At 44.6% G+C, this 14,116-nt stretch overlaps 1 protein-coding gene across 1 annotated transcript in view; it reads left to right on the top strand.

The window, feature by feature from the left end:
- The window catches only part of FLT1 (fms related receptor tyrosine kinase 1), a 111,334-nt gene that overhangs the window by 92,016 nt on the left and 5,202 nt on the right, over nt 1-14,116 (top strand). The window contains exons 19-29 of the mRNA XM_050331215.1: nt 2,497-2,610; nt 3,365-3,453; nt 5,261-5,420; nt 5,834-5,931; nt 6,461-6,583; nt 7,684-7,795; nt 9,436-9,535; nt 10,887-10,992; nt 11,086-11,216; nt 11,588-11,672; nt 12,521-12,612. Coding sequence (XP_050187172.1) covers nt 2,497-2,610; nt 3,365-3,453; nt 5,261-5,420; nt 5,834-5,931; nt 6,461-6,583; nt 7,684-7,795; nt 9,436-9,535; nt 10,887-10,992; nt 11,086-11,216; nt 11,588-11,672; nt 12,521-12,612 — 1,210 coding nt within the window. The remainder of the gene's footprint in view (nt 1-2,496; nt 2,611-3,364; nt 3,454-5,260; nt 5,421-5,833; nt 5,932-6,460; nt 6,584-7,683; nt 7,796-9,435; nt 9,536-10,886; nt 10,993-11,085; nt 11,217-11,587; nt 11,673-12,520; nt 12,613-14,116) is intronic.

Genomic DNA, 14,116 nt, shown 5'->3' with positions numbered 1-14,116 from the left:
AAAGCTGCTTTGGAAAAAATGATACAGTGTTTCATTTTTTATACGATTCTACTGAAAGCAAGAGCCTACCACAATAATTCTCGGAAGCCTCCAAAATCTGTACAAGTTAAGTTTCAGGTCCACCACAATTGAAATGGCAGAACTATGAAATAAAAATTGCATTCACAGTAAAAAGTTGGACCATTATGCTAGACTGACCCTATACTGATGACTGTAAAGGAAGTCTAGCTGAAGCATAAGACATCCACCTTGATGTGAAGACACCTGGACAGAAGCTTTTATGTTTTCCCTGGTCATTAGTTCTGGTGAATAATCATCTTACTGTTAAAAACACATGCCTTATGTCTAATTTGCATCTGCCCGACTTTTGCTTCTCATTCTAACCTTCTCCATCAGATTATATAATGATTTTTTATCATGAAGGCCCTTTTATTAAGCTAAACACATTCAGCAGTTTAAATCTTGGTGGTGTTGTGCAGGTGTGTCCTCTCTGAACCCTATGCAGATTCATCACATGGTGCATAGGATGCTGACACCCAGGTTGTGCAATGTATTTGCCAGCACTGTTCATACTCAGCTATTCACGGCCACCTTTCTCATTGGAGCAGAAAGGACAAAAAACCCCATTGTTTTGAAGAGGGCACTTGGGAAGTTAGCAACCAGGATGATATTCAGTCATAGCCTGCAGCAGCTGTGGTTGAATTCCCTAACCCAGAGTCCTGGTGGCATCCCTTCACAAGTATTTAGCTTTCCCTTGTTTATATATACAAGGATCACAGCAGGCTTTTTTGCATTACCCTGGGAGCTTATGCTGCACTGCTTGTCTGTCATAATCCCTAAATCCTTTTGGTATTGTTCTCTGCCAGAACACATTCCCTATTCTGCCAGTAAGGCTTGGATCCTTGATGCTCTTGGTTGAATCTGTTCAGGCATAGTTTGAATACATCCACCTTAGCCAATGGTTCCTAGCTTCACAGATGCTACTTATCATTTACAGGAGATCTGTATGTGTCAATTCCAGCCATTGGATGGGTATGTGAGATACTTTCAGACCTACAGTCTGGCATCTGTACATCATGTAGGGTGTGCACTCTTGATTTTGTCCTCAACAAGCTTGTCTGCAGTATGTCCAGTGCTTTCACAGGGGGTGGTACATGCTATACAGGATCATTCCCAAGGAGAGAACTTGCAACTGAGAGGGTTGCAAACCTTTCTTCCATCTCTTATTCCAGAAGCACAGAAATACTCTGGTGGTCAGTGTCAAAAGAACAACTGCCCTGCAGCAAGGATGGCTGGAAAATGTGAGGAAAATAAATCTTTGGTCCCTGTCCAAACCTCCTGCAGCAGTGGGTCAATAGCCATCTATGTCACTCCCTGGTTTCAGTGTTCACTGGTTTCAGCCTGTCACCTGGGTCATTGCCTGACCCTGGGTTAACTGAGCTGTTTTGCAGACATACGTGCTGGTAGAGTGGTCTGCCGGGCTCAACATTTCTTGATGTACGTCAGCAGGCTTCTTGTGCCAGCCAGCACCATCAAGGCAGCAATGGAGGGAAATTGTCACCACCTACACAAGCTAATAGTGGTTCGCCAAGTAGATGACAAGTTTTGTGTGGGACACGAGGATAAAACTGTTTCTATTCAGATGCTGAAACCAAGCCCGTTAAGACCTAGCTCCAGAGTTTTTTACCCAGCACTGCTCTTCTTGCTCTTGGTGTCACTAAACCGAAAAACTCCTTTTGGATCTACACAAAGCAATATGCTTTTCTCCTTGCTTTCTTAACAAAATTAAATTCTCCAGGAAAAAAATGTGCTCAGAGGGAACAAAAAGTTGCACTCAACGCTACATCAAATGTTTTGGGTTTATTTGAGGGATTTCTTATTTTATTACTATTACTATTATTATTAATATTGATCATGACTGCTAGGGTGAGATGCAGTCACCTCACTTTAAAACCAATTAAAATTTACTTCCCTGTCTGTCTCCAGGTTTCCTATATAACAGACAGAACCGGACAATCATTACCACTGGGTAGTTAATCTTTTCCCTATACAGATGGCTAAACTTGAGTCTGTATCAGCCTCTGGAAATACTTTGTTCTTTCCACTGACTCCTTAAGATACTTAGTTCAGGCTAGTATATAAAACTTAGATAGCTGAAGCCAAGTCAAATGAAACCTCCTCTAGACAGAGTCAGTAATAATTTGAAATCCTTTTTTCTTTCATTTTTTTTTGGCTAAAATTTCAAAATTATTCATGTGAAAAAAAATTCTCTCAGTTCTAAATATAACAGAGTCTACTGGGAGGAAATTGAGTGCCTGACTCTTTTTATTTAATTGCAACTGAGAGGATGCTGAGCAGGGGGAATAGAGAAGGAACATCAATACAACAAGTACATCCAGGAATGGAGATTATTTCAATGGAAAGTAACAAGAGTAGTGAAGCTCAGCAGGACCAGTTTTTTGCCATTTCACATTGACTTTTGTTTTGTATTTACAGAAGGAGCCACAGCAAGTGAGTACAAAGCACTGATGACTGAGCTGAAAATCCTAATCCACATTGGTCATCATCTCAACATTGTGAATTTGTTGGGAGCTTGCACCAAAAATGGAGGTAAAAAAGTCTGCACTGCTCTGAAAATGGGTTTGGATTACCTCCCAATAACAGTCAGTTGGACATGTTGTTTTTCATCCAGAGGTCAAGTTATTAACTTGTAATATTTGAGCTCATCCTATAGTTGGTGAAACAAAAAGAGGAAGATAAGAAGAGACTTTTACTCATTTAATGAAGCCCTTAAACTTCTCCTCTATTTAAACTCTCTTTTAGTATTGGCATGTGAAGTGTGAATATAGGACCATGCCACTTGCTGTCCTTTATCTCACTCACTTCACTGCTCGAGCTCAAGTTAAACATGATCTGGAAAGGCTGGGAACAAGAGCTATCAGCTGCTGGATCTGACCAACAAATCACAAGGCAGCTGTTGTAAAATTCTTCATGGTATTACACTAAGAAAATCAAAAGGCCAGTAAAAGCAATTGTTTGTTTTAGATATATCACCTATTTTAGTTCAACAAATGTGTGTGGGCTGTGAGACTCCAGTTTGAACTGCCTAAAGAGGAAACAGAGGGTCTCTCAGGACTTAGATTCATGACCCAGCTTTCAAAAATTAGGCCCTGTCCTAATTTCCAGAAACAGTATTGTTTTGATAACATGTCCAATGCCCTTCAAGCAGCCTTTGATTTCATTAGGACATGTTGCCAGTTATTCTGGACTCAAGTTATAGTTACAGGCATGAAAGAGTATCCTTCTCAGAACTGATGCCACTTTGCTTTACGTTACTCAGAATGCTTTCTTTGTTTTTGCCCAGGGCCTCTGATGGTGATTGTTGAATACTGCAAGTATGGGAATTTATCAAACTATCTGAAGAGCAAGAGGAATTTTTTCAGCCCTAACAAGGTAAGGGAGGCAGATGCTCCTGGTAGGGTTCATCTTACCTGACATAAGTGTTAGTAGCATAGATGCCAGCCTCTGAGCTAGTCTCCTTAGACTCTCCTTTACCAAAGGAGAGAAATTACTTCGGGGTGAAGTTCACCTGACTTATATTAATACTTGATGTGGGATGTGTTGTGCCAAGAAAGGACTTGTCTATCCCTGTCCCTGACTGTGCAAGGAGGCTGCTATGAGTAATGTGGCTGGAGCCATCCACAGCGAGGGGAAGTGAATCCTATCCAAAGTGTCCCCACATCCTCTTGCTCTGCTGCTGCTGAACCCATTCTTGTTGCGCTTGGGGTCAGAGGATGGTGTCAGCAAAGCCAAAGGAAGTGGTTTTGCCCTCTGATTTCAGTACTGCTGGGAGCACAGCCGAGATAATGCCAATTAAACCTCATGTCCCAAGACACCCTAATATTTGGAGATTTGCAAGTAATCTTATTATTTTGTAAGGAAAAGGGCTTTCAAGAGGAAAAGAGATTAAAGCCTTGTCCCCACATCCCAAAATCCTCTGAATCAAATTTATGGCATGTTTCTTATTACAAACCTAAACTGAAATGTGCCAACTATATGCTTGTGTACTTCCAGCAAAATCCTCAAAGTATCCATGAAATGGGATTTAGGAGCCTGGATGCAGAAAATCAGGTCTCAAAATCTCTGCTCAGCTGTGCCAAAAGTTCAGCAGCATCTCAGAGTTATTTTACAGGAGGGCTTTGCGGGAGGGAAAACTCAGATGACATCCGCCTCCAAAAGGCTTTTTCTGAGTCTGTGTTCCCACGGCTGTCCATGCTGGATTCTGCATGAGACACAGCAGCCATCTCCTCCTACATGTGGTTATCGAAGTAGGATGCTCAGCAGGGACTATGGCTGTGCAGGGTCCATCCTGAGTGGAGTCACTCACATACCCCTGCTGAGCAGTCTTCCCAGGCACAGTGCTCCAGCACCCTTGGGAAGGTTTCCCAGGAAGGAATGAGGGGGAGGCTTGACTCTGCATCAGCATGCACAGAGAAGAGAGGTGGTCACAGGGCAAGACAAAAGTTAAGATGGACAAGAGTATGGCCAGGCATCTTGGCTGCTCTACAGATAGCTGTGAGAAAGCATTTTCCAGACAGTGTTGCATGTGTCCCATTATACCATCACATCCTTGACCATCGGATGAAAGTACTGGATAAAGGCACTGAAGAGAGTGAGTCACTTCCAGCAGTAGCTGTATTTCAAGCACCAAGTGCTCTTGATCCTCATTGGAAGGGCTTACAGCCCCACACCAAGCAGTGTACATGGACATAGAGGCAGATGCCTTAAGCATCATGGGACAAATTGCTGATGTTGAGAGGGCTGGGACCTGTACTGTGGGCACATCCTTCCCAACTCATCCATTTGTGCTCCTTCTCTGTCTGGTGGAGTGAAACGGGCTCTTCCAGATGATTCATTTCAAGCTGAGATGAGCCACAGTCCAGCAGGCACATCCATCCATACACCCTGCAAATCCTTACCACATCAGAGATAGCCCACTGCCCTGGTTACCCCAAAATCATGTGCTGGTGCTCCCAAACCACCATGTTTCTGCCTCTGGGCATGGCAGCCTTGGTGAAGCACAGCCCTGCCACCAGTTCCTGGCTGCCAGTGTCACTGGACACCCCTGCCCATGCGAGATGTGCCCACACACACCACAGACCACTATCCTGGCAGAAAGGCGACAGCAGTCTGACTCGGTTCCTTTCCCACCCTCTCCTTCGCTCTGATGTATCACCTCTCCTCCTCTGTTTGTTTGAAGGACTCCTCTCTGCAAGGAGAGCCAATGAAAGAGAAAAAGGATATCGAGCCAGTGGAAAGCAAAAAACAAAGGTTGGCCAGTGTCACCAGCAGCGAGAGCTTCGCAAGCTCTGGGTTCCAGGAAGATAAAAGTCTGAGTGATGTGGAGGAGGACGAGGAGGGTAGGTATTAATTCCTTCCTGTCCCTACATGGGTTGTGATATTTTTACAACATACTGTGCATCCCTGAAATTTTTTTCCTCATTTATCACCCTAATAAACATCCGTGGGAGACACTCAGAGGGTCATGTCCAGAGGATAGAAGATTTAAAAAAAGATTATTTCCAGGGTTACTAAATCTGACAGGAAAATGTGTGATTGTTTCTTCTGACTGCTCCTTATCTTTGGGGAAAACACAGCAGTGTCCAAAGCACGGGGTGTAAAGCAAGAACTATTTTTGTTTCCAATGACAGTGGGTTGACCTTCAAATACCACACAGTAAGGACTGAATTTATGGGAGTAATGGGGTCTGTTAGAAAGGGGGAAAATAACTGGGGGTGATTTTTGTAACAAACCCCACCTTTTACCTCCGTAGATGCTGATGATCTGTACAAGTTGCCCCTCACTATGGAGGACTTGATCTCTTACAGCTTTCAGGTGGCCAGAGGCATGGAGTTCCTCTCCTCCAGAAAGGTGAGTTTTGCGCTGAGGATTTTTCCCTGCAGAAGGAGGGGAAATCATGTCTACATTTTAGTGACACCTTCCTTGGGAGAGCTCCCAAAGGAAGAGCCATTTTCCTCTTGGTGTTATAAATATAACAGTGTGTTTATCCAAGTCTCCACAGTCCATAAACACAGGATCATGACTGAAGGCAGTGGGTCAAGCTCATTCATTTGGGAAAGATCTTTTGGGTGTGGTAGGTTTTTCCTTAATTTCAACATATGGGAGCTCCAAATGATGGGGAGCTCCAAATGATTCAGTGCTTTCTCTGCAGATGTCAAGGGGCTTAAAAATGTATCTCTTTCTGGATTTAAATTTTCTTTTTTTTTAAGAATTGCCACTGTTTACATTAACTTCATGTAAACTACAGTCAACTTCTCTAAAAAGAAGTAAATTGATCTTAATAACAATAATAATAATGATTTTTTTAAGGATATGGGAGACAGGAAATTTGTGGGCAGGAATAAGGAAATGCATCTTGATTGTGAAACTTTTATTATAGTGCATTCATCGTGACCTGGCAGCCAGAAACATCCTTTTATCTGAGAACAATGTCGTGAAGATCTGTGATTTTGGCCTCGCAAGAGATATTTATAAAAATCCTGATTATGTGAGAAAAGGAGATGTAAGTCAAGATGCTTTTTATTTGCCCAAATGTTTATAACGTATCATTTCAAACTGTCCACCAAAATGTTCTGTAGACATTCACATTTCCTGAACTTGAGAGCTCAAAAGCAAAGATGAGCTATCCAGATGTGTTGAGGGTCTGGAAAGCATTTCTATTCTCAGCCATAAGGCTTAGACATGCTAACTGCTTCGCAGCTCTGCCCTATTAATACTTTCTTTTTTAGACCCGTTTCTTGGCTGTCTCAGCATAACCCCCTTACTCAGTAAACTTTGTTCAAGGAAACTAGTCCCTCCAAAAGAAGGTGTGTGCCCCTCCCTGCTCCCATGTCAGGTCCAAGCACTGCTTGACGGTGCTTCTGGGATCTGAGCAGGACTTGCTGCATCCAGCACATGCGTGGTGGTTGTTTTGCTCCTGCTGGAGAGAGCAGGCAGGAAGCACCTTGCCAGGCCTGCCATGAAGGCTGGGTCAGCAAACTGCACCTGCACCCACTGGTGCCATGGGAATTTGGTGTGGGCATTGGAGTCACGCAGACAGTCTCTTTCTGGGGGTCTCACCCACCTGCCAGCCGTTCCCACATCCATAAATAGCTTTTGAGATTTACAGCATTGCGTATTAGCTGGAAAGTGTTGTTCACATAACTTGGGTACTCCTCAGGAGACCCTAACAGGCTGTGCTGAGGGGACTTCAAGGGTTGCTGATGTACTTCTGCAATTCAGGCTCTGAGAATTTCCCTGAGAATATCTCCAAAACTATCACAGAATGACTGTGCTTGAACACAGGGTTTTCTCCCCTCTCTCTATGATACAGGCAAGAGATCTCTGCTCCTACATATCCCAACAACCCTGTAAAGAAAAGGCCTGGTGACACGTTTCCAATGTCTGGTGTTTCGTGTCACACATATTTTAAAAACAGCCTTTTACTCCAACAATTTGTTAAGTGTCTGAATGAGTGTGGGTTTATCTTGACTGCCTGTAAGGAAATCCCACAGGTTCCTGTTGAATGGTAATTATTTACATAACAATATAGAGTTGATTCATCTATGATTAAATTCTTTTAGGCTTTGAAAATAATAGTCAGGTTTGTCCCTTTTACTCCAGGCTCGACTTCCTCTCAAGTGGATGGCTCCTGAATCCATATTTGATAAAATCTACAATACAAAAAGTGATGTGTGGTCCTATGGCGTCTTGCTGTGGGAGATATTTTCCTTGGGTATGTTTACTCTGCACGTTGGGATCTGGAGTCAGGAATGGGGAATGAGGCATGGGGAAAAACATCCATCACCTTCAATGATCTTTTGACAGGTGTTTAATGAAGAAAGACTTAAATCAGTCAGAGGTGGGGTGTGGGGATAGAGACAGAGGGAGTATCATGTGTGAACTAAAAGTTTTGATGCTTGTAAGGCACACTGAAAGCTCAAGTGCCACGCTGAAAGCCTTAATGGACAGCACAGCTGTTTGAGAACTTCCCCACCTACTTCTGCCACGAGCAAAACCTAAGCTTCCCTCTTTTCTCTGTTGAAACCCTCGGTAGAGTATGCAGGGCAGCACAGCCAGAACAGTTGCAGTGCTTTGTCTGACTGATGCCACAAACCAGAAAAATTAAGCAATTTTTAAAGCATTTTTATTGAATGTGGAACTCTATGGGATAACACAGAGCTCTGGGCCTGAGTCTTCAGCTGCCCAGGCCCAAGGCATCTCCTCCCATGCCACAGAGAGCATTCAAGACACTGAGTGCCATGAGCTGGGTGATCTCTCAAAAGCTCCTTATTTCTCTTGTGGGAGCAAGGGAGCCAAACACACAAAGAGGTATTTGCATGTATCCAATTCTGTCACTTCCATTTCCAGCCTGAGACCAGGAAGTCCCCTCAGTCCAGGAGGGATCCAGCATGCCACTCACCCAGGCTACTGGATAGAGCAGGTGAAAAGCATCTGCACAGATGCCGCAGGATGAACTGGAGCATGCAATCTGAAATTAAAACCGCGCCAACCTTTTTTCCCTTTTCTTTCACGTGGAAAAGGCAGGATACATGATGTACACTGAGTGGGAACAACAATGACCGTCAGAATAGAAGAATCTTAATTGAGTTCAACACAGAGGCTGACAAAAGAGGCAAACAGCAGAGGAAACAATACTATACAATTCTCAAGGCAATCAATCATTTAATAGTTTAAATACGTGTTGTTGGTCAGCCTGCCAACTCTTGTGATTTTATGGTCAGCTTCATAATACCTGCTATTTTTTTCTTAAAGCCCCAGCTCCTTGAACCTGACAACTCTCTGACAGGTCTTTTTTTATTTTTTTTCATTCTCCCTTTTCCTGATTTTTTTTGTCCATAGGAAAAAAAAAAAAAAAAGAAAGCACAAAACAACAGCACAATCAGGCTGCTTCTTAAAAACACAGAAACTAGAAAAACAATGCAAATGTACTGTGATGTGATTTAAAACAAAGATTTCTTTTTTTTTTTCAAGGTGATTTTGAGCATTTGGGGTTTGTTAATACTCTGCTTACTAGAATTTGAAGTAGTCCAAACCAATAGAAAGTTCAGACTTGGCTGTTCAAGTCAAATTCATGCGTATTTTTTCCATTCAGGTCAGGTAAGCAGAGCAAATAGTTGTGGGTTTGATCTTGCCCCCCTCCAAGGACTGGGGCTTGGAGCACCACCAGCAGTAGTTCCCTGCCTGTGGCAGCTGGCAGGACCAGACCTTGCAGGGGAGGGGACATTCTCGACCCCCAGCTCTGCAACCTGGTGCTACACATCCCAAGTTTTTGAGGGAGATGTGTAAGGGTTACAGCTAGGTCACAAGTATCCAACTCAAGGCATGTATCTATTCTCCCAATGTTGCCTCCAGGTGCCTCTCCTTACCCTGGAGTCCAAATAGATGAAGATTTTTGCAGCAGACTGAAGGAAGGTACAAGAATGCGAGCTCCAGAGCAAGCGACCGAGGAGATGTAAGATGCCTTTGCTTGCCTTGTGTACCTCCATCCAGGCCTGCTTTGCATATAATGTAGAGTCTCTGTAAAAGCACCCTGGCCCAGCCTAAGGAAAAACAACTTAATCCTGCGTCGGTATTTTCTTGTGTAGCCCCCATCTTGGCCTCCTGGTCCTCCTGCAGGGTAGGAGAGGGCAGGGAAGGACATGGACGTGAGCCCAGTGCACTACCAGGGCTGTGCTCCGAAGGGTGCTGAGCAAGGAGGAGGAGTAGGAAGGTCATTCATTCCTCGCCAGGTTTAATATTTACTGACGTGCACACAGATAAGTGAGGGAGGAATGTGACATTATTAACATCATCTTGACTTAGGAAGTGACAGCAGAAGCTTCCTTGCAATCACTCGGGTAATGAGGGTCCACCCTTTCCTGTACACAGTGTCTGATGGCAGAGGAAGGTGACAGGGACCCACAGCCTGCCAGCCCATGTTGTCCGAGTCCTTCCACCATGACACTGGCTTTTGGTCCCCACTCCCCTCACTTCAGGTGCAGCCTCAAGCTGCTACTGCATGGCCAACACGTTTTTGGAGACCTAGGGGGGTCCAGATGAGACCCTGAGTTTGGAGCCCCTCTGCCCTGGAAGGGGGACAGAGCACCTTGCCCAGGGAGGCACATGAAGCACACTGAACATTCACCCTGTGAAACAACTCATTGAGAAACATGAACATATCCCGGGTGTTTTACCTCTAGAGGCAAAATCAAGTACGTGTAGGCGTCTTGGTGCCTTTCTGAGTGCTATGTCATGACTCTAAATAGCAACACTTACCAAAAAATAGTTCTGGAAGAAGAAAAGGATGCAAGCCAGCCATGCCTAACTGGGAGTATTGCCCATTGGCTAATGTTATTATCCTAGTGACAGTAGATAAGAACTTCTTTTTTCTCTTCCACATATTTTATTGCAGGAAGGAAAGCTCAGCTTGACCAATACAAGGAAGTGACACATTCATAAAAGTCATCTTAGGATGCCTTAACCTAAACATTACCAGTTAATAGGTGTTTAATATAAAGGTTTAATGGTTAATTAGGAATGAAAAAAAGCAAGTATGACTAGTTGGCTGAATTATTCTTTTGATGTGGTCTTCCAGGGTCTTGCAGGAAGGTTTTGGTTTGGTTTCTGGGTGGCTTTTTTTTTTTTTTTTTGTGGAAAGTTTACTGTTTTAGGAAGAGGCCTCGGTGGTGTTAGAGAGAATCTTTGTGAAGTCAGGCAGGTTCAGGAGTTAACTCTATCACTGACAAGCTGTCAGTGACTGCGCTGCCTTAGATCGAATTGAGCTGTAACCCTACCAAGTGCTCACTTTGCTTTTATCCTCACAGTTACCAAATCATGCTGGACTGCTGGCAGAGCAATCCCAATGACAGGCCCCGGTTCTCTGAGCTCGTGAGAAAGCTGGGTGACCTGCTGCAAGCAAATGTCCAGCAGGTACTAATGTCACAACCACGTGCTGTCACCAGGGCAGGGGTGACTGGCCAAGTGGTCTCAGGAATAACGCTTTTGCTTCTTATTTGCATTTAGGAAGGCAAAGACTACATACCCCTCAGCACAATATTTACAACTGAAAGTGGGTTTCCCCCTGCATCTGACCCTTTGTGCAATGAAAATCTTTCTGTTACGAACTCAAGTTGTGGAAGCACTGAAAACATCAGGTGAGACATGCAAGATTAAGACTGGGTTTGTTTGATGGGGATGGTAGCTCGCTGCATAGCCTGTTTTGGACCTGGATGAGAGAAAACACTCAGATGTGTCCCATCAGCCACTGAGCCACCCACTGGGCTGGGACAGTTCTTTGGAGTGTCCCTGCACGGGGGTACCTTCAGGTCACAGGGCTGAGGCATTGCGAGAGGGGCAGCTGTGTGCCTCACTGGGGAGTGAGGTTTGGGTGGGGTCTGGTTAAGGAGTCCCTTTTGTATGACCTACCTTGGGGACAACTGGGAACTGCCTAAAGAAACAGGCAGCACTTCCTGCTTACGCACTTCACACTCTCACCAAAAACTCTCCTGCTTTTCTTGTTGAACAGATACATAAACACTTTCAAAATAAACCCCCACCAGCGCATAAAGACATTTGAAGAGCTTCCCATCAAAGAAACACTTGTATTTAATGTAAGTGACTCCTGGGCCACATGGTGCACCACGTATTTCTTTTTATTTGTGTGACAGATATATAGAGGGATAATCAAGATGGGGGTGGGGTTACTGTTTTGTCAGTTCTACTGATACAAGGTCCAAAATTAGATGTGCTTGCAACAAAATGTTATCCTCCTGCCTTACAAATTGAGGTTGGCAGATCCTTGTTGACCATACCATAGGCTGCAAACACTCCTCTGATAAAAAGTGGTCAGTTCCAGTAGGCCTGCAAAGTACAGCTGCCAGAGTCCCACCTGAGTCCCACTGGTGTGGGAATGACACTTAAAATCCCTTGGATTCACGTTTTCATCTGAATAGCAGTGCACAAATGAGAATTGTGAGTCACATTTCCATCAGAGGGCCCTGGTAGGAACAAATCTTGTTATCAGATGGACAAAATGGGGACATGTCAGTTAATGGGACACACGTACAGTCCTGGTAGGGGTGGGCATAGGTGAGAGGTTGGGGCAAGCTCTTAGTGACTGAGTTGTATGCATTAAGCAATAGGAGGTGGGAAAGACACAGTGGCCTTCACAGGATTGAACTACAGGCTGGCCAGAACCTCACATTGCATGTAGACACTTTTCCTTTAGCACCCTGTATCTGCATTAACAGTATGTTTGCTGGACTCCAAAGCAAGGGCAGTTTGGAAAGGCACCATTAAATACCTGGGCACTGCAGCATCTCCAGTAGCACGGAGATATTGTCTCCTAGACCTCTTTCAGTATCGGCAACCAAATGGATGCTAGAAATCAGACCAAAGAGGAATTGAGTCCATTGTGAAATAACGCTTAAAAAGATTGCATCTTTCTTTTTTCTTCAAGGATTACCAAGCAGACAGTGGGATGGTACTGGCTCCAGAAGAACTGAAACGCTTCACATGGACAGGCAGCAAGCAGAAACGGACACTCTTTGGGTCTGTATTTTATGTTCCCCTCTTATTATTTTTTAGAGGGCAAAGAAGGATTCAAGGTCCTTGTGCTAAATTCTGCCTCATCAAAGTAGCTAAGGTGTTCCCAGTCCCTGCAAACGCTCTCGGTGAGGTGTGTTCCGCTTGGTTGAATCAGCAGCCAATCATCTCCCACACCTAACCCTCTATATGCCTTTGAGGAAACAAATAATCCACAACCCCTTTGATGCACACCAACAATATGATTTATTAGCACTCTATTGATCCACCAGAGCCTCAACTTAATGCCAGGCTGGACAAGTGAGTGTCAGGGAGCACTAAACTAAGGTAAGAGGCAGGTAACTGTGGGAACTATGCTGCTGATAATGGAGGAGGAGGAACATGTGTCTGTGAAGGATTTGCAGTTGTTTCTGCAAGTCCCCAAGGGCAACCTAGCTAGGACAAGGACCTCTGGGCTTGTTTTTGCCCTTCTTTTCCATGACTCAGCTAAGCACAGCCCATTTAACACCCATGGGCTCAGGATGCTAAAGTGGCAACTTTACAATAGATGGATGTGAGGGCCTCACTTCTCTTCCTGCCTTTAAACACTTGAATATATTGGCCATCTTCCTCCACCTAATTCCTGACAGCTGCCCAAGCAGGGAACTAGGGCTGCCCTAAGAAATGAGTTGCACTGACATGAACTCTCTGTAAATGGGAAGTGTTTATTTTCTCAATGCCTGCACTCTATCAGTTCCCAGCCTCTGCCAAGCTGGAAGTGTCCTGGTTTCAGCTCAGTGCTCTCACCCAGCCCAGAGACTGGCCAGACCCAACCCATCATTCATCTCACGCTGGCAGAAGGTCAAGGCCATCCTGCCTGTGCCAAACTTGTCAGCGACTTGCAATTGGGCAGGCTGAGAGGTGTAGCATTGTCGCGACAAACAATTGGAGCCGGCTGAAAAATGCAGGCAAGGCAGGGAGGACTCACTTCAAGAAAAATTCCAATGACTAAGAGGGCGTTGGTTGGAAGCACAGAAACGTGTATGGGAGCATGCACACTCACAGTGCTGAAATACACGGCACGGGTAAGCGTGCTGCTGGCAGAAGACTGCACTGCAGGCAGCAGCACTGCTCATGCATGGCAAAGCCAGGGCAACAGAAGCCACTCCAAATGAATGCTGGGAAACCCTTTCTCCTGCCTTGACCTTTCAGAAAATAGGCTTGTAAGCAATTGTATGGTATTTCAGTTCTGTTGAGGCACACTGTCTTTGGAGGAGCCAGGTACTATAGAGCTTGGAATGTGTGTGGATATTACGGGGCTCCAAAGGATGCAGTGATCCCTAGAAGCATTTTAACTCGTTTTTCCTCCACGTAAACATGACATTTCTGAAGGCTGCTGTCAGCCACAGAGACAATATGGCAACCTGCCCAAATGAAATTTACGAAATGCCTTTTTTCTTTGCATGGTACAGATGCATGGAGTGTGGCCCGAACATCCCTCCAGAAGTGCTTAAAGGGGCATTTTTAACTG

This window comes from Myiozetetes cayanensis, unplaced genomic scaffold (assembly GCF_022539395.1).
Source record: "Myiozetetes cayanensis isolate MyiCay16 unplaced genomic scaffold, myiCay2020 scf5-8, whole genome shotgun sequence".
Lineage (NCBI taxonomy): Eukaryota > Metazoa > Chordata > Aves > Passeriformes > Tyrannidae > Myiozetetes > Myiozetetes cayanensis.
This window is presented reverse-complemented; position numbering and strand designations above follow the sequence as displayed.